Here is a 24,138-nt window from a genome sequence, read left to right on the forward strand (position 1 = left end):
GACGTTGAAGAGGAAGACATGTTTGAACCTCGTATGGCCATGTAAATGGAAATTGCCGCAACATTATACGGCTTTAGTATATATATATATATATATATATATATATACATACACACACACACACACACATATATATATATATATATATATATATATAGAACACATGTTTATATTTACAACTATATTGTGAGCTGTGTGAGAAATTAATATAAAAGGAATGTACAGCTCATGCTACTCTTAGCCTGATGTATACATGAGTTGTACATAATGCAAGAATCATGGAAAGTAAATGACTCCACTAAAGCCGTGATGCATGGAGTTATTTGTCTCATCAAAATCAAAGGCTACTTATTCTTGTAGTGCCAACTACCATCAAGCAATGAATTAAACATGAGAGCAGTTTAATTAGTTAATCTCACAAAACACGACTTTATGCCTACTCACAAATTGGTATTTCTTGGTTAAAAGCTCGATTCCATCCATCAAGTTAAGACATACATACACATTAAAAGGGACCATGATCCTAGAATTGACCCAAAACCACTTCTTTGGAGCTGCTTAGGTTGCCCATTTTGCATGGTGACAAATAAATTTCTCTCACAACCTCGTAATACAGAGTACTTATCCTGATGACTAAGGGCACGAAGTTTATCACGTGGGACTGACACCTGACACTTTTCGTACTCATTACGGTGGGTTTGAACCTGTGACCATTTCTGGGTCACAGACTAATCAAAACTTGTAAGAAGCAGTAGACAATCACCACCGCATATCTAGAATTACAATCCATGACTAAGAAAATAAGAACCGTACGTACGTAAGATCTATGATTCGCGGTACTCACACAGTATACACAATCACAAAGCAAGGAAGCACAGCCCTCGGATTAAACACCAACAACTCCTCCTCGTCCACTCTCGTATGTGCCCCACTTCCACTCCTCCCGGCGACCGAGTCAAACCCGCCGTCGTCCTTGTCCACATCAACATCCGACTCGCATCCGATCCTACCGGCCACGAGCCGGCAAACCAGCATTGCCCGTTTCACGTTCATGAACTTGAACTCCTCCTCGATCTCTTCCGGAATTGCCTCGTGTGCTCTCCAGCTCGTGGATAGCGTGGAAATCCCGTCCAACTTGGGTGAGAATCCGGACTTGATAATCCCACACACGCTACAGTACTGCTGGTTACAAATGTTGGAATTCCCATCGAGTCCTAGATCACATAGGAACGTCGAGCAGTGGAACCTCAACATCTCATTCCCGTCGGCTATGCACCTCTCGTCTCTTCTCCTAACGCCACCTTTTCGAGCAGCTTTAGCCTTCACCGACTCTCTGTACTCTTCGAACCTCGAAAGTATCTTCGGGCTGTTATGGATCTTCAAAACCCGATGGATTTTCGGGCTCTTTACGTTGTCGGTCCATCCCGTTTTGAATATGATCCGGACAATGTTCTTCCCCGAATCACCATCTGCGAGCTCCGACACAGCGTGTTTGATTGCCAGGTGTTGTTCGAGGAGCTGGGGTTTCGGGAAAATTTCGCCGCAGGCTGTGCAGGGGAAGATATCGTTTCGCAGAGGAAAGAATGGGTTATCTGCGGAGATGTCGGATTCTGGGGGTGGACTTTTACGAGGAGAATTCGATAAGTGGGTTTCTGGGGCGATGATGGGGGCAACGGAATGCTGTGATGATCTGGCGGAGGATACCGTGGTGGGAGTAGTCGGATGGGTTTGCGTGGAACTGTTTTTGCAGGATATGGAGGAGAAGATACGCTTGCAGAAGGACCAAGAGGTGGATAGAGCTTTGCTGGGTTTGGAAGCAGAGGGAAGAAGGAGGTGAGAAGCTTTCCGCTTCTTCGAATGTCTGTGGTCGGAGGTGGTGCTGAAAATGAAGCAACCAAGGTGGAGGAGGAGGATGAAGATGGAAAGGAACTTGTTGAAGAATGTTACGACGCTTGCAGCCATCGGTCTAGAGCATGAGCTTTGAGCCTGAGCTCTGGTTTAGGCAATGGAGAGAGAGAGAGAGAGAGAGAGAGAGATGTTGGTGTGAATGATGATGGAAGGAAAAAGCTAGGGGAAGAGGCAGGGGAAGAAAGTGATCAAGGAAAGAAAGGAAGGAATTAATGGGGGGGAAAGGTGACGTAAGGTGGGGGCTGTGGAAGAATAAAGCTAAAAGAGAGTAGGTGTAACGCAACTTCATGGCATCTATTCTCCGTTTCTGTTTACAATGTTATGATAAATTTCTCGTTCCTCCATCATGAGAAAAGAGAATGGCTTTCATCACGTTTAATTGCCTATATCATGTCGGAGGGGTCAGTTAATATCTCCTTTAACCGAAAGTAACAGTCTCTGCATTTTTATTTCCCTCGTGTTTCTAAGCTTATATATAATTCATTCATTCATCAGATAATTAATTTAATTATATAGCTCCTTAATTGCATTGATTATTTACTAATTTATATAATATTTTGAATATTAATATTTGAGCTCTTTTAATTTTTTTGTAAGCATATAATTAGTATGCCTTCTATTGGTTCAAAACTCAGACAGAAGCAAATCTCCATGGCCTGTTTTTTTTCTTTTTTCTTTTTTCTCATTGGTTTTTTTTCCTTGTCTATAAAGCAAGCCAACTTGTGTGTGATCTTGACGAGTGGTAAAAACAAGATATATAAAAGATTTACCATGACATGATTCAGAGCGACATTGGCATGTGGTATAAAGCTGTTAATAAATTGGAAATATCTCCTTGGAAAAGAATGCAATTCAACTACCAAAATAAGAAAGAGACGTGGCTCTACATGTGTAGGGTCCCCGGCCGGCCCTCCCCATCAGCAAGCAGTCGATCTAATGGAAATATGATCATGAGTTAATTTATGAATGAGGGATATATATAAGTACGTACGTAGTTCAAAAAATATTACCTTCTCTGATCAAAGCTGCTTGTAATTTATAAATTGATTAGTATGTAATAATATTGTCGTTTCTTCCCGTACGTGTCTCATGTAGAATCCAAAGCCTTCTGATCTCTTCGATCTGCTCATTTGTTGTTTTGTTTTTCTCTTTGAAAGAGATATGATCATTGCTCATTTCTAGTTCAATATATAATTTTCACACTTGAAGAGCAAATCTAATCAGATAGATACGCAATATTCTTTACTATTTTATTTTCAACACAGACACAAATTACTGCCCCATTCTCCAAGGAGAATTAAGGAACCGCATCAGAACATATATATATATATATATAGACACACTAATTATAAAGCCTTTTGTGAGAGTGAGTGTAGAACTTCCAGGGATAATTAGGAAATGGTTTCCCAGTGCGTTCCTCTTTTTTTGAGTCATCTTTAATTTTCTTTTGTTTGTCATGCGTACAACAACTGCTGGCTCATGAGCACGTCATCCCTTGAAAGACGAAAGAATCATATTCGAAAGGAATTGATTCCTTTTGCGTGAGTTCAGTTGCATGCATGCATGCAACGTCAGTTAGTTCTGAATATCCCTGAAATCACACATGAACATCAATTTAATTTACATGATCAGTTGCATGCCTAAACTACTTCTCGTTGGGAAAGTAATAACCATGGACGTACATTGAACTCGATTTATCGATCGTCTCGAATGCCCAAACAGTATTATTGATTCTCTTATTGCCAAAAAAAAAAAATGGTCGTAGTACTGTTTCGATCTGGAAACGAGTCATGTCGACGTAGTTCCTGGGAGATATTAGTACAGTGCCGACTTAATTGCCGAGCCGACTTAATTGCCGAGCACATGCATATGGCAGTCGGCTAGCTAATCTCGATATATCGATCTAAATATATAGGACCATGGGCCATGCGCATGCATATATATTGCATCTATATAGATATATAGCTAGCTAGATCAATAGTACAAGGCTCAGTTGTGTCTATATATAATATTTATATATATATATATATGCATGCAGCTAGCTATATATGATATTATTGCATGGACCAAGCTACACGTTTACTGAAACTAGGTTTTCAATCTGCAAACTGACCCCTCCCAATTAATGCACGATGGCGGGGGATCGGAAGATCTTTGCTAGCTTTCATTGACACTGTATATTGTAAATTAGACATAGGGCTAGCTGCTAATAATATTTCAATCCCTTCCATCAATGCATGATTCAAACTTTGTCATAAATGAGTTGTTAAAACCTGCTTTTCAAAGAATCCTAACTACTTTTGCAGCAGTGACGTTTAACTAATCAATACAGCTTTAATTAAGTTGTTCTTCACGGTAATCATATATATATATATATAGATCAAGATTTTTTAAAAAAAAAAATTGTTATGCAAAATTTAGAGTTTTAAATGAAAAAGATAGATATATAAATTAATTGAACTCTACAACATTTATTAATATTCAACTATACGGATAATGATAGGCTTACTAGCTTCCTACCACCTATTTATTATTATTTTTATTTTTTTTTCTAATTTTTTTATTTAATAGTTAAAAAAATGACTATTAGTGAAATTATTTATTTTTTAAAATTTTTTTTAATGATTAAGAATGTTAAAAAAATACTTAAAATTAAGAAAATAATAAAAAAATAAAAATTTCAAATACAATATAGAATAGTAAAAGGCCGATGGTAGGAGCTATCATTATCCTTTAACTGCATCATGCGTCTATCTTTATTTCACTTGAGATCATCACTCCCAAAGTGGTAACAAATCGATCGAGAGATTCTTCCTTTATAAACAATGCATTCCTTAGACAAAACACCCTGCAGTAGTACCTTTGGTTTCATATATATTATGATCAGTACTGAATCTTAATAAAATCAAGCTGATCAGGATATTGTATCATGTCAATTAAGTACATCACATTCATACAAACCGGCCTAGTCAAGTCAGGACACATGATCTATGATCATTTTCATGCATGTCTTTATATATATACCGTTTCACTAGGTAAATTAACAAGCTTGTAAATTAATAATTTGAGGTTGTCCCCCATGCATGTTTTCATGCCTCACCTCACGAGATGATGATGATGCCGATCGATCGATGATATTAATTTCTTGGAGATTCTGAAAGAAGATTGATCTCACGACATATTGGAATCTATATATGCATGGGGGCCACAAATTGATGAATGCATGACCTCTGGATAAAACTTATAACATGAGGGAGAAGGCTAGCTTTCCCAATGGGTGGGCCAATGTGATCTTCTCTTCAGCCGAAAAAAATCCTGATGATCCCTCCGTGTCTCCCGTTCATTTTACCATTTTACCAGCTCATTAAGGCCGTGATCGATCTCCTTATATATAATTTTAATTAGGTAAACAACTTTTAGCTAGCTAGTGCTTTAATTTTGATCTACCCTATATATATATATATATATATATATATATATATAATATTATTGTATGCATGTGAATTGACAAAAAATTACTACTCGATCCATGTTTCATTTCCTGGGTACTGTTTAATATGCATGGGGGATCTTTGAAAATTGGGTCTGTTTGATGATTCGGTTTGTCACTTTGCGCCAACGTACACTTTAAGCTGGAATAATTGATAGTCTTTAATTTCCATTTTTTTTCTTGCATGCGTATCAAAATTTAATTTGATTCGTTAGTTATAATTAGCTAGTTATTTTAGTTTGATTCTTATTATATATATGTATATATATATATATACATACTGTGTGCGGATGACAACAATAAAGAATATCATGTGATAAGTTAGGTCAGATTTGATATTGGCCTCGATAAAATCAAAATACATAAAGACGTCTAATTAATGAACCAATTAAAATATTTTTTCTTTTTTTTCTCCCATATGTATATATATAATTTCGTAAATGAATTGATAAAAGAGTTATTTTATTTTTAAGCCGGTGTGCACGTAAAGTACATCATTCACATTACTTAAATAACCTGTAAAGTTTGATTTGTAAAATTTTAAATTTTACATTTTTATTCTAAATCAAATTATATCATGTAAACATTTTATTAATCAGTTTGTTATCCATGCTGATTTATATATAAATAGAAATGTTCATCATGAAGAAATTAGAGTTACAAGTAGAATAATAAATTCAGATTATAATTTAGTTTTTACCTTCAATATTATATAATGGGGCGTATACACATGATCACACATGCCATTATCCCAAGTTATAATATGCAGATCTCCATCATGTACATGAGCTTGAAGCGTGTATATATGGCATAATGATCTTTTTCTTCTTTTGGGAATAAAATGAAAAATGAATTGTTTATTAAATACCCATTAGGCCAAGCAAAGAGTTAATTACTGTATTAGTTCAACCTTCTTCTGGGTATAAATATATATATATATATATATATTTGAAGTACACATTCATAATTATGAGAATTGGAACGTCTGATCTATCTGCAAATAATAATAATAATAAAAAAATATGCAAATTAAATCAGCATGGATGTTATAATTATAAGGCATAAACATAATAATTACTACGTTACCTTTGATTGGAATTGACTTTGACTTAATGCTTGACTCTTCAAGAGGAAGTAAACGATGATCAGACATTGTGGATCAGCATAAAAGAAAAGCTGGCCGTAAAAGAAGCTCTGGTTATTTTCTCTTACCTAATACTAATAGCCTTTAGGACTTTGATCTTTAGAAAAAGCTTTCTTATATATGTATTCTCACTCTCTTTTTCTAAAGCTGCCGACAATATCGTTTTCATAGTTGAGCAGTCACTTTAGGCAGTCAATACTGTCACTTTCTAGGCAGGTGGCCATGTTAAAAAGCAGCGCGCACAATTGGCCATAGCTAGCATTAATATTCATGTTTGATCTTTAACGTGGCATTACATTATAATTTGCATCGACACATGATGCATGATAATTAATATTGTGGGTACAATGTCGAATTAGACAGTAAAGGTCATGAGATTATATCTATATAGATCATCTTTTTTGCAGCGAATGATTTGATGTCACAACGCATAACATCATGATTATATGACTTTGTTTTCTATTTTTTGGTTATATCATTTTTTAAAGATGTTTTTCTGATCTTGCTTTGTTGTCTTCATGTATGATCCTATCTTATCATTTACAACTTGCTCGTTTGATTAATATGGGTAGTTAAACATGGCATAATTGATAGTTGTGGTGTGGATGCCTTATCCATCAGTCTACAAATTTTACAAAAATGCATATTATGCAACAATGTGGGGACTACATGATAAACCTGTGGGAACTTCTTGATGGACATGCTTATAATATTTTTGTTCAATAGTGCTATAGGTATAATAAACATCAGACCATACAAAAATAAACCCACAAATTGATACGACTTTATATGATATGCTAGATTTACTTTACAATCTAATGAACTGTATTAAGTCACGCCAATTTATAATATATTTTTGTGACTAAAATATTTCTCATAATTTCTTTAATTGGAATATTGGAGGAATGTATATATGGATTATGATCGTTTGCACTATATATATTGGAACCCAAATACTCATATGTAAAATTATTAAAATAATTAGATCATTTAAAAAAACTCAGTTTTAAATTGATTAATAGATGCATCCAACACATTATTGATATAGAAATATTATACATTAATTAGCATAAAAATTTAATGTTTAGTTTTTTTTTTTTTAACTACAGTCTACTAGTCCATAGCAAGTACAGTGATCATGCCAACAGCTTGTTTAAAAGAGGCCTATCATGTCCGTGAAGTTCCTCACTTAAGAGGTTCTTGTGAGGACCAATATAAATGATTACAAAGGGCAGAATTTTGGCAGACCAACGAACAAATTATAAAAAGCTAGCAGGAAAGCTTGATATATATAATAGTAATAGTCCTACATGCTCCTCCCCCCACACCATTTTGGCTGATCAATACATGATGCATATATGCATGGGATGTCAGTAATTATTAATTGGCATCGATTGAACGAACACAATGATCCTCTGAAAGAATTTCTGAGTCCTTACTCCTCGATCAGTTTGGGCCAGTGATCATCAATTGTCTGGAGAATATCAAAAATGGAATTAGAATGAAAGAGAACTATATTACTTTTTTGAGTAACAATTAATAGAAGTACTATATATATATATATACTAATTGTAATTGCTTTGAATAATTAATTAATTTCGTGTTTATTTGGTCATGTTATATACATATACATAGTGTTTAATTAATTGATTTCATCTACTAATTAATTTGAACACATGAACATGATCAAAGGGACCACCTCTAGCATGCACTACATTACTCGACAGAAACATATATACTATATATCTTTGGATTGATCCTCTGCCTCAATCATTCACTTCCTTCCGGTCCTCCAAGATATAATTTCTTTCATGTTAATGTTGCTGTTGCTACGTACTTTTCATGTGTTGTATCTTTTAGTACTCAACCACCTAATTATTCACTTCTTCCCATACGATAAATAAATCATGTGAATTGTAAACCGGCCCTAACAATAGTGGAACGATCGATAATGCGGGGATTAGGGTTTAAAATAAGAGAGATATATATAGACGTATAAAATGGGCTCACATTATTTATATATTGAGTATTTAATGATCATTAAGAAATTCACTCAGATAGTTATAAATACCGTAAGATCTATTTTATGCATCTATATCTCTTCCATTATATGTTCTAATGGCTTTGAATTCCATTCAGATTTGGAGGATAGTAGAAGACGACCTACTGAAGTTATGGGAAGAGTTGATTATAAAAAAAGCTCAATAAGGCTGAAATGGAAGAAACAACAACAATTATGAGAAGTTTATGCATCAAAAGGAACGTGTTCATTTTTGAAAATAAGTTTCTTAGTCTCAGCGGTGTGATCAGATTAGCACGAGAAGGATTGACTGAATATCAATTAGCTCAACAATCAATTAAAGAGGTTTGAGAGACCAACCAATGCAGAAAGGAGTGAGCAACATTGGAAAACACTAGGGTAGAACTTTGTAAAGGCAAATTGGGATGCAACACTTGATGTACAGACAAGGAAGATGGGGATAGGAATCATCATTAGAGATGAGATCAAGGGGGAGGTGATGGTAGCAGGTTGTGATCAAAGAAGCAATGTTGAGCAACCAGCCATAGCAAAAAGTTATGCACTAAGGAAAACGATGAAAACTTGCAGTGATTTGAACTTCAAGAAAGTGATTTTAGAAAGGGATGCATATATAGGTTATACTTAATACATTCAATGATGTAAATGAAGACCTTTCTTACTATGAAAGCATCATCGAAGACATGCAGAAATTCTTACACGTTTGGTCTGAGTGGAAGGTGCAATTTGTACATAAAAATAAAAGTACAGTAGCACGTACCTTAGCAAAAGCAGCTATACACTTAGATGTTGAGAAAGTGTGGATAAAAGAGGCTTCTGACTTTATATTGAACTATTTAGAAAAAGACAGTTTATAACGAGTGAATACTGAATATGAATGAAATTAACATGATAATATATTGTGTATAAAATTTTTCGACAACAAAAGCTTTCAAGAGAAAGATAAAGTTTCCTTACTTCTTGGGTGTACGAAAACACGGAGAGGGCTCCCAAGGTACACAGATGTACGGGCATTGGCAAGCCAGCCCAAGTGTATATTCTTAAGCCATCCTAGCCCAGACCAACCCAGCCCATCCCATCCCAACTCCTTTTTTTGGGCTTTCTTGGGGTTTTTCTCCCTCCGTGCAACCACCACGTGTCAAAACTAGAGCCAATACCCATAAATATCCCACCACTCAATTCTCAGAAAAATCTGTTTTTTTTTTTATTCATTTAAAAAATATTTTTGTAATCTCTCTCTGTATTGAACTGTTCACTCTGCAACGCCATGAGCGCTAGAGCTCTTCTCTACTCCTTATCTGTCATGCCCAACACCCCACCCGATGTTTCAGCCCGAAAGAAAAATCCATGTTCCGATGTCAAACCCAGGTACCCTTTTCCTTTTCGGATTCGGGTACGCACATCCTCCCAAGAATGTTGCTCTGTATTTCGGGTCTCCGCACTTCGAAGTTCCGGGGGGAGAAGAGGCGGGAAAGTGTGGGCTGATGTTAAATCGAAGCCTCACGATATTTCAAGCTCGGCTTCCGATTCTGTGAAGTTTGAGGAGACTCATGACGGCGTCGTGTTGGGGGAGGAAGAGAAGGACAGTTCAGTTCCCTGGTTGGAACGGTTTCCCAAAAGATGGGTCATTGTCGTTTTATGTTTCTCGGCGTTCCTACTCTGCAATATGGATAGGGTAAGTTTCTTTGCTTAATAGTTGAATTATAATATCATGAGAAAGTGTGTAGTTACCCACTATCAGTCTGTCACTGTAGGATTGAAGTGGCCATTAAAGAATATTGGAGTCTTTCGGTTGGCAACTTTGAAAATATTTTATTTGGCAGGTAAATATGAGCATTGCCATACTTCCAATGTCAGCAGAGTTCAATTGGAACCCAACCACAGTTGGTCTGATACAGTCTTCTTTTTTCTGGGGCTACCTCCTTACTCAGGTATGGTAACACAGCCTTCTTTCAATTGCTTTATCGTTTAAGCGACATAACTGAGTCCATTGTATATGCAACTGCGCTAAATTCTCATCCATTAGAAGAAAAAAACTGCGTTAAATTCTCACCCAGTAGTCTAATATAACTCGATGTTGAAGGCCTTATTCAGAATTTTGCGTAGAACTATCGAGGTATACTTTTGACCGAAAGTTGAACACAATTCTTTTTAAAACAATGGTTAAGTGATTAAATTCACCTCCGTTTAGGCTTGACAGGTAGTAATCATCAGGGCAGATGTTGCAGAGCTCGAGCTCGACACTCTCTTTTCCGTTTATATTTTCTTTCTTTGTGGAAGGATAACAAATTTTAATTACTTGGTTAAGATTTCTCTAGAGTTCCTTCTAACTTTATAATTTTGAGTGAAAGGTTGCTGGTGGCATATGGGCAGATACAGTTGGTGGAAAGCTGGTCCTGGGATTTGGGGTAGTTTGGTGGTCGATTGCCACAGCTCTCACTCCTATTGCTGCCAAAGCTGGGTTGCCTTTCTTACTTGTTGTTCGTGCTTTCATGGGGATCGGTGAGGTTAGTGCTTCTCCAATTATCTTGTAAAATATGTACTTTTTTTTAGGAAAGGAATGCTGTAACATGCGTTTCCCATAATTATATGTCACAAAACTTTCCTCGTCTTGAATATGTGCATGCCTAATTTAATATTTCTCACAATATGTCAATAGAGATATGATTTACATATCCTTTTTTAGCAAATAATCTTGTTCGTCAAGTATGTTTCGGTTAATTTGGTTCTCTTACAGGGTGTTGCCATGCCTGCCATGAATAATATTTTGTCAAAATGGGTTCCTGTAGCAGAAAGAAGTAGATCATTAGCATTAGTGTACAGTGGGATGTACCTTGGGTCAGTCACTGGCTTGGCATTTTCACCGTTTTTAATCCACCAGTTTGGATGGCCATCAGTCTTCTTCTCTTTTGGTTCTCTAGGGACAGTTTGGTTTGCTGTGTGGCTAAGTAAGGTAAGGTTTGCTGCATTTATGGAAGTATTAAGTTCTATGTTTTTTTTTTTTTTGAAAAAAAATAATCTCTGAGAACCGAAATTTCAGCTAAAATTGTTCACTCACCATAGCTATATTTGCTTATATGTCCCCCTTTTCTTCCTCTGGGATTTGTTCCTGCAGGCGCATAGTTCTCCTCTTGAGGATCCAGAACTGCTGCCTGAAGAGAAGAAGCTGATCATCTCCAACAGCGTTTCCAATGAACCTGTTAAAACAATACCTTGGGGACTGATTTTGTCAAAACCACCTGTATGGGCCCTAATAGTGTCTCATTTCTGTCACAACTGGGGGACATTTATTCTTTTGACATGGATGCCAACTTACTATAATCAAGTAAGTCTTTCTGCTCATTGTGATTTAAACCCCTAGAATCGGAGGCTGTTGGAATACAACAAGTTCAATTCGTGAATCACTCAAATAATTTCTTGCAATTAAAAAGCCATCAATATTTCTGGATGTGTACAAACTTCAATAAACACTCTGTTACCTTCATACTTGGATGAATCAATGAGATAAACATAAATACTATGGCTTCAGGGTCCTGGTAAGTAGTTAAGAGGTGAGGTGAGGACTCATAGGCAGACATGGTTTACATTAACAGGGAAGGGAAGGGGAGGGGGAAGAAGTTGGGTGTGGTTGGTTTTGGTCTGGTGGCCTTAGCCTTTGGTGGATGATGGAGGTCTTTTGATATTGGGCAAGTCTTGTGTGCTGTCCAGTACTCCTGTGAATGATGGAAGAAAAGCTGGATCAGAGTTGCAGAAACAAAAACCTCATTTACTTGGGTTATTTTTTCTCATCGTTTAATGGGCAGTCCCAAGTTGGCAACTTGGCATGTTACTGATCCTTATAAGAGATATCTTTATTACATTGATTGCCTTAAGCATGCTTTTTATCATCTGGATGATGATCCTCTTGTGTGTTATGTGATACAGAAAACTCTGACACCGTGAACCCATGCATGTTTGTGTGGACTGTTGTAATGTCCAGCTTTACTAACTTGAATGCTTGAAACTATTGGGAAGATACTTGCTGTATGAGTTCTTTGCACTGACAGAGAATATGTTACTTTTCATGACTCTCTAGGTCCTGAAGTTCAATCTTACGGACTCTGGGCTTATTTGTGTTTTGCCTTGGCTTACAATGGCATTTTCTGCAAATCTTGGAGGGTGGATTGCTGATACGCTAGTTAGCAAAGGTTTATCTGTGACAAAAGTTCGTAAGGTATAAATAATTTTCTTATAATTAAATCTAACATTTCCATATTTTAAGATTTACATCAAATTTTCACAATGCATTTTTCTACAAGGATGACATTTTTTTGAGATTGACAATGAAAAAAGAAACTTGTTCACCTATTAAAAATTTCAAACATTTTGCCAGTTTAAGTCATTTTCCCCATCTTTCTCTCTCTCTCTCTCTCTCTCTCTTTTTCCTCCTCAGTTCTTTGCTATAATAAATACTTTCCATATTCTTACCTGCAGATCATGCAAACAATTGGATTTCTTGGTCCTGCTTTCTTCTTAACTCAGTTGAGCCATGTTAATTCTCCTGCAATGGCTGTTGTGTGTATGGCATGTAGTCAGGTTTGCTTCTCATTATATGTTCAAAGGGAAAATGAATATAATTTCCACTTGTTATTTATGAAGGCTGTAGGATTCTGAATTTCAGTCAGTGTTATTCTGTTCCTTTTCAACGATATGCCTCATCTACAACCTGTTTGAAATTCCAATTTTGTACTTTCATAACACTATTATTTCCACTAATCTTGGGGGGTGGATTGTTTGAAATTTGATTGAGCAACTTGACTACCATGCGGAATTATGTTCTCCTTTTCTGTTTAGCAACAACTAGTTTGAATTATAACGGGATCATTGGTTGACTACTACCTGGAATCGTCCTAACCAATGTCAGTTTCTTTCATCAATAGGGTACTGATGCATTCTCACAGTCTGGCCTATATTCAAACCATCAAGATATTGCCCCTCGATATTCTGTGAGTATTAGTCTTTTAGTCCTTGATTTTGTTTGCGTGTGCTTTTTATTTGTGGAATTTGAATGCGTTGTGTGATAGTGAAAAATTTAGGTTAAAAAGAAGTGGGTGTAACTTTTGTCTTTCCATTATTTCCTCAGGGAGTATTGCTTGGTCTATCAAATACTGCTGGAGTACTGGCAGGTGTATTTGGTACAGCAGCAACAGGCTACATCTTGCAACATGGTTAGAACTTCTCTCGTGTCGCCATGCGCTTGTAGTATCTACTAAGCCAATATTCGGAGTGCAATTAGGCAAACAATCAGAATAAAAGCATATTGGTTTTGGTACAAAAAGGATAAAAAGTTATGTAGACCCGATTTAGAGCTCGGATACAATATTGATTTTTAACTTGGCGTAGAACTTTATATTGTCCCTAAAATTGCACCCATTCAATTTCCCAATGAGAAAAAGCTGCATGGTGGTGTTCTTTAGATGGTAAGTCTAAATTCAATCCCTTAACCTGTCAACTGGCCTTAACACTCCTCCCTGACCTTGTGTTTTTTATTGGACACGATGAACTGATTCTTATGCTGTCTCCTCCTCTCTTAACATGATTGTAAATTCTCAGGTTCGTGGGACGATGTTTTCAAGGTTTCTGTTGGGCTCTACTTGGTTGGCACAGTTGTTTGGAACCTTTTTTCGACCGGGGAGAAGATCTTGGATTAACTTGGATACCTGATATTCCTTCATATGCGGGAGTTGCAATCCTGAGATAATGTAGAAGAGTTCAACTGTAAGGCCGGAGTATCTGAAAGATGAAAGAGCAAGATATCAAATTAAAAGTAAAGTACAAAGATCGTCTTAAACGATATTCTTTTGCTGTAATGCAACATAATTTCCCAGATGGAGTATGAAGCTTGAATTTAGAAGCAGTAATGCCTCCACCACTCGGACACCATCTCAGTAGAGAAAGGATTAATAGATATACACAATTAATTACCCGCCTGTACATGTTGTATTTAAGCTAACACATCAATTTTGCGATTATGTTCATATTTGATTTCAAGAATACTGTTTCATCATTCTTTTTTTTTGGCTTCCATGGCTATACTTCTTTCATTCTAGTACACTTCTTTGATGCTACATTTGTCATGATTTACTTTGATATATTGTTTGCTGTTTATAGTTGACGTGGGATTGCATCACAAACAAATGTCCTTCACAAAATCGAACAAGAGTAATATTAGATACAAGTCCTAAATGTAAAAATGCGGGATCCATAAAGAAAAAGTGAGCTTTTTGCACTTTTCCATGGTGGGATTATCTTTTTTTATAAAAGGCTTGTGCGAGACTTGTGTATTTAGAGTTTGTATATATCATTGAACAAACATGCCTTTTTTTCATGTTGATTACATCCTGAATAATGCATGATGCAATGTTTGTATTAAAAAACTAGAAAACATGCAACTTTGTGTAATATTTTATTGACAAAACATGATAAGAAAGAAAACCAATATCTACCGACATGGTATATGAACTTCAGACACATTATAAATCTTAGACCAACAACTACTGAACGAGCAGATTCGACTCTCACCAAACCCAACAAACAAAGATTAAAGAAGTATATGACATATGAAAGTTGAAACAACAAATTGAATGACTTTTACAACCTTCCCTTTGACACCCAACATGACAACCAACCGAATTATAACCATATTGCCCCGGTCCTGCTTCCATTTTCTTCCAGATCAGGTCGCGACCTGTTGACCTTGAAGCTGACGTGGACGCAAGTATACGCGGAGCCCGTTCTTCATGAACAGCGTGAGAGACATCTTCTGCTCTACGCGGTGACCGGGAACGGGCGACAACCGGTACCTCAGAAGCACAGCAGAAGCCACAGACTTCATTTGCAGATAAGCCAAGTCCTTCCCTAAGCAGGTCCTTGGTCCGGCATTAAAGGCCACAAATTTGTAGCCATCTTTTGGCGGTTCGAACCGGTCTCCCTCCGCGGAGAGCCACCTTTCCGGTTTAAACTCCATGCAGTCCTCGCCCCAGATAGTCTTCATCCTCCCGACCGAGTATATTGAGTACGTAACGGTCGAACCGGCAGGTACGAAGGTTCCGTCCGGTAAAACATCGTCCGAAACGACGTACTTGAAGTCCTCCGGCACGGATGGGTACAGTCTCAGCGTTTCGGCCAATGCGGCTTTCAGGTAAACTAGCCTGTCAGCCTCGTCGAACACCAGAGGTTCTTCGATCCATTTCCGGTGGTCGTCGCCGCGTGTTTCCTTGAGAACCGTCGATATCTCCTTGATGATGTTCTCCTCAACTTCAGGGTGATGCATCACGAGCCAGAAGAACCAACTCAGAGCCACCGATGACGTGTCTCGCCCGGCGAGGACGAAGTTCAGAGCGATGCGTTGGAGGACGGACATCGGGAAGGGGTTCCCGTCGACGTCACGCTTGTTCATGAAGCGAGAGAGCAAGTCATCGGACGGAGATTCCTTGCGAGCCGCGATGGCATCGTTCATGTAATTCTCGACGACTTGAAGGCTTTCTTTCAATCTTCGCTCCGTACCAATGCAGAAAACTTTCTCAAACCTCCATAGGAAACCCGGGTAGAGAAGCCGTTGGAGAGTGGCTTCGGTGGCCGTGTCAAAGGCTATGGCAAACGGGTTATTGGGTAGATCCAGAGAAAGCGTTTCTGGGTCTTTCCCGAATGTGAGCCCGCATATGTTATCGAAAGTCAAGCGGAGCAAAAGGTCCTGCAAATCCACTGAAGTGTTATCTTTAGCAGCTTTGTCCAAAATATACCAGAGGCGCGTCCTGATCGTCCGGTTCACCCACCGAGCCATGGCTTGCCTCAGCGTCCGGGTGGTGAACTCCAATGCCGCTGTTTTGCGTTGAATAAGCCATGTTTCGCCGTCGCTGTTGAAAATCCCTTGGCCTAGCAGGTCGTGGAAAGCGGCTTGCCAATCCGGTCCTTTTGGATAGTTCTCGAACCTGGTTCGTAGGACGTGCTCAATGTTCTTTGGGTGACAAGTAACAGTGAAAAACCCTTGCTTGCTAGCCAAGAAAGGAAAAGGCATGGTGCAAGTTTGGTACGTGGCTGAACCGCCGGTTGCGCGAAGGTTACTAGCCATCCAGTCGTGGATTCTACTCCGGTTCAGAAAGAGAGCCGGGAGGCTTCCCACGACCGGCCATACCTTTGGACCGGTGAGCTTTTGGGCTAGGAGATAGAACCAGAAGAGATACGCTGACGCAGCAGCTGCTATGCCAAAGAGAATAGGTAGGGTCTCCATGCGAGCTAGCTAGGGAGGATTAATGAAAGATTGTATAGCTTAGATTGATATATATGGACTGCAAGAGAAAGATCGAGAGATAGTGTTATATATAGATTGCACATAATATTGAAGATGTAGGAGGAGTTGTTGGGAAATTTGGACCGTGCATGCATGGGTCGCTGTTTGGTTGTTGACTTGATATATAGAAAAGTTATGCACAGTGCTGATAATATATAATATACACGAAAAGCATCCAAACATGAATTTGTTATTTTAGTTTCTCTACTAATTATTTCTAGTCACCTAAGTAGGTGAAGCTACACTCATTATCTTACCGATTTAGCTTTCCTAAATATCTAGATGTTCTTTCCTATTGGTAATTTAATTTACAAAACTAGATCATGCAACGTTCCTTTTCTGGTTTCAGTTTAACTCCATGGTTCCTGCAGCTTCCCTTAAGTACGAGCTCTGTTATACGTATCTGATAATACTGCCAGTAAGGTTAGATACAATACTTTCAAGATGTTTCTTTGAAAAAAATCAAATTCACTAAAAAATAATTGATTTTTTCACATGAATTCTATATTTTTCCTACATTTTGTTTGCAGGGAGTTAGCCGCGATCTGTCACAGTACTCCATTGTATAAATTACATGTTTTTAAGTAGTATACAAATGTGAAACTTCTATATAGCACGACTCAATACCATATATATATATATATATGATCTTTTCACAAAGAAAAACTACTAGCTAGCTAGCAACTGTGTTCAAGGATATACAATCAACTTTTAGCAATCACATAATTAATTTTGTAGTGATCTTCTAATTAGCACAAATTGTTACGGGGGAAAAAGATCACAACTAGTTGGGTGATCGTGTCATATATCATGTCTAGGGTTATAAATCGTGCACACTCGGTACTCCCCAAGTAGCTAGTCATGTACTTTTTGCAACCATTCTTTCATAATTATTTTTCGTGAATTGGTGGACTAACTATTAAGAATACTATATATATATATTAATCTTATTTGCCTGCCCAACAATATAATGGGGATTGGCCCTTAATTTGGGATTTACTGATAGATTTAATTGATCTTTATATAGCGTATGTCTATGAGATCAGGTGCAGTAGTATAGTTTTACCTAACTATAGCAAGACTATCAATTCCTTCCTCATCTAGCTTTACAAAGCAGCCCTCCTTTCTCTTTTCTTGAATTTCTTGCTAGCTGACCCATTTTTTTTTCCTGTTTGAGAGAGAGAGAGAGAGAGAGAGAGAGAGAGGATCAAGGACAATAATTAGTTAGAGATGGTGTACCCGCAATGAGAAAAAGGGTTTGTTGCAAAACCTGGAAAAAAAGAGATCGAGTGCATGATTTTGTAAAGCTATTTGAAGAAATTAGAGATGATAAAAGATTATCTGTGGGCCGGAGGAATTTATAATTGCACATTGACTCTCTTGTGAGTAAGTAGTTCTGAGTCGAAAGGAAACGTTGCAGTGAAGAAATGAAACACACATGAAAACTTAGGGTACGTACGTAACCAAACCTACCCCATGATTTCTGCACTCGATCGCTCGAGTATATATCGTATAACATCTAACTCTCTGGTTGCATTATTGCAAAAGAGAGAGAGAAAGAAGAAGAAGGAAATTGTTATTTACATCATATATATATATATATATAAACTGAGTCAAACAACTTAGGCATCCATATCACGTCCATGCACATTGATTTGTCACTCTTTTTAATTTATATGTTCAGTTTTACTAGTATGTACGTCTACAACCACCACAACCATATAGTGTACAATTTCGGCTAATTCGTGCCACATGGCACTGGCCATGTCGTGGCGGCTGACATTGTCAGTTCATCTCTCATGGTATAATATCCCATTGACTTTACTTCTCAATTAATTTTAAGATTTAAAATGGTAGAGATCGTGATGATGTATATAAGAAATATATAAGTTTTACATAATATATATTGAGTATTTAATATTGCTTAAATAATTAATTATTAAGTAGTTATAAATATTATAACATCCACTTCATGATATGTCTATCTGATCTATTCTATTTTTAAGTTCTAAAGTTCATACAAAAACGCTTTAATTTAGAAAAATTGAATGCACTAGAAGGGGGAAAAAAAAAAATTAGAAGAAGAGCTTTTGGGGCTCATATATATAAGGGTGTAAATTTAAACTGGAAAATCAAAAAACCGATGGTCTAGATGAGACCGAACCGGATCAGTTCTTGTAATGTAAAAACTAGCCGGAACCAGTCCATTTGTTTGATCATATGCTATTAATATAATTATATATAAAATAATATAATTATAAAATAAAATTTTAATCTTAAAAATAAAAATTTAATTGATCATATATTATATAGCTATACTAATATATAATTTATCACTAATACTAATATATAACTATACTAATAGTCTAATATTAATACTATTATATAGTCTAATATATTAGATTATATTATATTAAATGTATTACAAATATATATATATCAATGATTCAATATATAATCATACCCAAAAGAATTATAGTACTATTAAAAAAGAAATTTTAGTTATTGTATTATGTATTTTCAAATTTCAAGATGATTTGTTGAATCAAAAGTTTTTACTGAGAATAGATTGTAAATCAGCAAATGAAGTTTTGATTAAAAATGTGAAAAACCTAGCTGCTAAGAAAATATTTGTTAGATGGCAAGCTATATTAAGTATTTTTTTTTTATTTTGATATTGAACATATTAAAGGAGAATATAATTCTCTTCCTGATTTTCTATCTCGAGAATTCTTACAGGAAAAATCATGTCAACCTCAAATTATGACCCTCAGATTATGTGATTTCAGAAGATTACTACTTTCTCAAATTAGTCAGCATGACAGATTGAAGTTGTCAGGAATATTATCTCCCCAGAAGGGCAAGGTGAAGGATAGGGAGGAGAAGGTGGCCGCAGCCTTTTAATTGGTTAGTAAACCCTGTGACAATAATATGTGCTGCTTGATGATCATTTTTTCTATTACTTTTATGAAAATCAATAATTGGAGATGCAGGTGGAGAATGTTGAGTTTGAAAAGACTAAGGAATTTCAAAAAAAATAATTGAATCGGTGTATACTAATATGAATTTATAAAAATGATGGGTTTTCTTAATATTTTGCAGAACATAATGCCAGTTTGGTAAAAGAAAGACATCAAGTAATTTTTGGAGATCAGACATGTGTTGAATTTCAATAGTTTAATATAGACTATAGTATATTAAATGTATTACAAATATATATATATATCAATGATTCAATATATATATTATATAGTCTATATATATATATTACAAATATAATATAAACTATAGTTATACTTATAATTAATATAGTTATATTAAATCACAAAAAGTTTATAACTAATACTAATATATAGTTTATAGCTAATACTAATATATAACTATAGTTACTATATTAATAGTCTAATATTAATACTATTATATAGTCTAATATATTATATAGCTATGCTAATATATAAGTCTATAACTATTTAACTAATACTAATAGACTAATAGTTTATTATAGGCTATAGTTATACTTATACTAATGTAGTTATACTAAATCATTACAACTAATACTAATATATAATTATACTAATAGTCTAATATTAATAGTTAATACTATTATATAGTCTATTAGACTATAGTATATTAAATCAATTTTCCAAACCATCAAAAAAAGTTTTAATTGCCATTTTAAAAAAAAAACACATTGAAAATATTAACTCAATAGGAAACGACGCCGTTTCCCCTATAACTAAACCCTGATTCCTGAAGGATTATTCTCCCTCCCATCTCGTTCTATGTCATTCACTCTCTCGTCAACTCACGGCTCACTCTCTCGTCTGCGTCTTTGCCTCGCAGCATCTCCCCATCTCACTCTCGAGTCTCTCGTCTCTCAACTCTCTCGTCTCTCACTCTCTCTTCTCTCAACTCTCTCGTCCTTCTCTCTCTACCGAGTTTGCCCAATGCCCCCTCAAAGGTTTTTTTTTTAAATTACATACTAGGCTTTTTGTGATTGAGTTTTGTGATATTGAGATTTTTGTGATTGGGTTTTGTGATATTAGGGTTTATGAATCTGAAATTTAGGATTTTTTGTAATTGTGTTTATTATTATGTTTGTGATATTAGGGCTTTGTGATTGGGATTGTGAAATTACTTTGAAATTATGATAGACGATATTTGTGATATTAGGGTTTTTTGAATCCGGAATTTACTTTGATTGGGTTTTGTGATTGGGTTTGTAAAATTGTGTTTTGTGATTGGGGTTGTGAAATTACATTGATAGGGTTTTGTAATTTTTCTACTTGAATAACATCTATCCTGTTTAATGTTTATCAATTAGGGTTGAGGATTTGAATAAATTGTGAAGGCTCAACAATTAAACTAGTTTTTTTTTTCTTCTTATAAACAGATTTTTAACGATAAACTGTCTAAATTTCATTTTAAAAAAAATCGAAAAATCCAATCGGATCTAACCGGAAACCGATAAAACTAGAAGTACCGGTTTAAGAGGGTAACCGGTGCGTAATTGGTTTTGAAAAATGTAAAATCGGTACATACAGGTTCAGTCCTAGATTTTGTCCAAAATCGAACCGAACCGGACCGGTTACACCCCTACATATATACTATTTGGAGAGTAAATACAAGTAGGCCGGTTAAGACAGCCCATTTGGATTGAGAGATGAGATGGTTTGTAAATAGTAGTAAAATTTATGAATTAAAATTTGTGAATAGTAGTAAGATGCTTTGAGATGTTATCTCAACCCATCTCTTAATCCAAACCGGCTCATAATTTTACTATTTGGAGAGTAAACGCGAGTAGGCCGGTTAAGAAGATGAGTTAAATGTTGTGGATGTGTACTTCTCTTCTAAAATATCACCTTAGTAATTCAGGCCGAAGAAGACTGCAATTTATAATTAGCTGTCAATATAAATTTGAAACCGATTAATTATGCTGAATGATTGTTAACTCCTGTTGTTTGCGCTTTTGTGGATGCATGGGATCTTATTTATGAATTCAGGGCAAAACTTGGATTGAAACTCCTTATAATTCATGTCCAAATTCTAAGGACTAGATTAAAGAGATCAGAGACAAACGCAAGAGTATGGACCCTATGATATAATTAATTGAACCTACAAAAGTATTGACAAATGTTATAGCTAGCTATGGTCTATATATGCATGTTTATCATCCTTTCATGAATTCCAAGGTTATTAGAATTCGAGTGGAATTAATGATAGGGTATCTCAATCCATATAACTTAATAAAGTGTCCCAATCAATCTCTTATGTATGCTCTTTCTCTATGTACTCTTTAATCATACCAAAGCTTATACCGTACTAGAGTTAGCTAGTTCCTAATAACTTTTAAAGTCTCGTTTGTTTTTATTGATGAAATGAGTTGAAATTAAAGTTAAAAGTTGAATAAAATATTGTTAGAATATATATTTTTAATATTATTTTTATTTTGAGATTTGAAAAAGTTAAATTATTTATTTTATTTTGTGTGAGAATTTAAAAAAGTTATAATGATTAGATGAAATGAGATGAGATGAAATGAGTTGAGATAAATTGTGAAAGCAAACAAAAAATTGCTCAATTAGGATAAACCCGATTACAAACATTCGATGTCTATTTAAGATAGAGTAATCTTAAATCTTTATTCTATATTTTATAATTCATAGTCGCATCGTCGGATATAACATATTTTAAGTGGTTTTATAAGTCAACTATTTAAATGAGAAATCACTTAAAAAAATATTATATATTAACCAATGTTATCGAAAAAAATAGAGTTCAAGACGAAGAATAAAACATTTTATGTAAAATTTCAAATAATTAGTAAGAATTCAATGTTTCCCACCAATTAGCATTGTTCACTATTCACTGAACTGTACTGTACCGTGCACTGCTGGAGGGCTTTGGGCTCCTTATTCTAACGAGGCATAGTAAACGTCGAACTAGAGTTGGACCCATTTACATATATCTCTGCCTGTTTTGATGCATTCAGCCCCAACTAATCCAGCCTTAGCTAGCCCATGAGTGGTCTGCACAAGATGAGCAAAGGTTGTAGTGATGTCTACGTGTTGAATTGGCAGCCATGTATAGCTGCTTACCGCTGACGATGAGCCCTCTCATCTTTTACAGAATTTTCCTCGTAAAATTAGTAACCCCAAGAAAAAAGAAAAAAAAACAGAGACAATCATCATCAGGATAAGACACTTGTGGAGAACTCGTGCTACAAACACTTCCATTCATTTCTCATTCGCATTCAACGCCTCATGTTCACTTGACCAGAGCCACAAATGGATGTAATTTACGTATAAAACATCCTCCGCCTCCCTTCCTGATCTGTCCAATTCAACTATTACAAGGTCTGCAGTAATCATATCTCCGACAGAAAACAAAAAGTGTTAAGATGGCTTCTTTAACAATGGCTTTTGCTCCGGCAGTGGCAGGAAGAGTGTTTGCGGCAACGGAAGCGAAGGGTGCCGGCGGCAGCAAGAAGGAGAAAGGGCCTTTCGACTGGATTCTTGGTGGGTTGCAAAAGGAGGATCAGCTGCTTGAGACTGACCCAATTCTAAAGAAGGTGGAGGAGAAGAATGGAGGCACTGGCGCAGGTGGGCGAAAGAACTCTGTGGCCGTCCCGCAGAAGAAGAAGGCCGGTGGTTTTGGAGGGCTCTTTGCTAAGAACGAATAAGAATCTTTTGGGATATTTTTCTGGCATTTCTATCACGTACGCCATGCATTTTTCATGTCAGTTCTTGCTTTCAATCTTTGGTGATTATGGAATGCTTAAATTCTGTCTATTTCTTTGAATTCTGAATATCTAAAGATCGTCATTAATTCACTTTACGACAGATGCCCAGATGCATGGTAATTAATCTGTGACAACTTGGGGGCTGATTTTGTCTTCTTTTTTTTTCGCCATAATTATGACTAATTCCTAGAATCAAGATTTTCTTTTTCTTGGGCAAGTTTCCAAGCGCGAAATCACACTTGTTTCAAAAGTTTAAAGCCTTTTGAAATTTGGTCAGTCTAAGTCTAATTTTAACTTAAATCTCACGTCAAAATATTTAATTTTTAAATTATTAAATTTATCTCAACTAAAAACATCTTTACATTTTGTATCCATAACTTTTTTCAACTTAACACCTCTTTATAGACCTACCACCTTTTTTCAACTTTCCATAAAAATACATCTAAACTCATTTTAGGTGGATCTCACAAAATTCACTTTACTATCT

General features: G+C 35.9%; 4 protein-coding genes across 4 annotated transcripts; 2 read left to right on the forward strand and 2 right to left on the reverse strand.

The window, feature by feature from the left end:
* Positions 1 to 433: 433 nt before the first annotated feature.
* On the reverse strand, positions 434 to 2,135 carry LOC108985086. Its single transcript, XM_018957252.2, has one exon. The coding sequence runs from the start codon at positions 1,960 to 1,962 to the stop codon at positions 841 to 843; it is 1,122 nt and encodes a 373-aa protein (XP_018812797.1). The 5' UTR covers positions 1,963 to 2,135; the 3' UTR covers positions 434 to 840.
* A 7,637-nt stretch (positions 2,136 to 9,772) lies between these two features.
* LOC108980315 (sodium-dependent phosphate transport protein 1, chloroplastic-like) lies at positions 9,773 to 14,699 on the forward strand. Its single transcript, XM_018951181.2, has 10 exons — positions 9,773 to 10,255; positions 10,404 to 10,511; positions 10,932 to 11,087; positions 11,318 to 11,533; positions 11,696 to 11,905; positions 12,656 to 12,793; positions 13,054 to 13,155; positions 13,500 to 13,565; positions 13,703 to 13,787; positions 14,173 to 14,699. The coding sequence occupies exons 1-10, from the start codon at positions 9,848 to 9,850 to the stop codon at positions 14,268 to 14,270; spliced, it is 1,587 nt and encodes a 528-aa protein (XP_018806726.1). The 5' UTR covers positions 9,773 to 9,847; the 3' UTR covers positions 14,271 to 14,699.
* A 285-nt stretch (positions 14,700 to 14,984) lies between these two features.
* On the reverse strand, positions 14,985 to 16,937 carry LOC108980314 (cytochrome P450 86A1). The gene has a single exon (XM_018951180.2). The coding sequence runs from the start codon at positions 16,847 to 16,849 to the stop codon at positions 15,296 to 15,298; it is 1,554 nt and encodes a 517-aa protein (XP_018806725.1). The 5' UTR covers positions 16,850 to 16,937; the 3' UTR covers positions 14,985 to 15,295.
* Positions 16,938 to 23,064: 6,127 nt separating this feature from the next.
* Positions 23,065 to 23,759, forward strand: LOC108979263. Its single transcript, XM_018949915.2, has one exon. The coding sequence runs from the start codon at positions 23,310 to 23,312 to the stop codon at positions 23,589 to 23,591; it is 282 nt and encodes a 93-aa protein (XP_018805460.1). The 5' UTR covers positions 23,065 to 23,309; the 3' UTR covers positions 23,592 to 23,759.
* The last annotated feature ends 379 nt before the right edge of the window (positions 23,760 to 24,138 follow it).

The sequence above is a fragment of the Juglans regia genome, chromosome 14 (assembly GCF_001411555.2).
Source record: "Juglans regia cultivar Chandler chromosome 14, Walnut 2.0, whole genome shotgun sequence".
Taxonomy (NCBI): domain Eukaryota; kingdom Viridiplantae; phylum Streptophyta; class Magnoliopsida; order Fagales; family Juglandaceae; genus Juglans; species Juglans regia.

Excerpts from the sequence above, each read along its gene's own strand:
- LOC108980314 (XM_018951180.2), bottom strand. The coding sequence starts at position 16,849 with ATGGAGACCCTACCTATTCTCTTTGGCATAGCAGCTGCTGCGTCAGCG.
- LOC108980315 (XM_018951181.2), top strand. The coding sequence starts at position 9,848 with ATGAGCGCTAGAGCTCTTCTCTACTCCTTATCTGTCATGCCCAACACC. Across the intron at positions 11,088-11,317 it reads CTTTCATGGGGATCGGTGAG|GGTGTTGCCATGCCTGCCAT; the intron begins GTTAGTGCTTCT and ends GTTCTCTTACAG. Across the intron at positions 11,534-11,695 it reads TTGCTGTGTGGCTAAGTAAG|GCGCATAGTTCTCCTCTTGA; the intron begins GTAAGGTTTGCT and ends TTGTTCCTGCAG.
- LOC108985086 (XM_018957252.2), bottom strand. The coding sequence starts at position 1,962 with ATGGCTGCAAGCGTCGTAACATTCTTCAACAAGTTCCTTTCCATCTTC.
- LOC108979263 (XM_018949915.2), top strand. The coding sequence starts at position 23,310 with ATGGCTTCTTTAACAATGGCTTTTGCTCCGGCAGTGGCAGGAAGAGTG.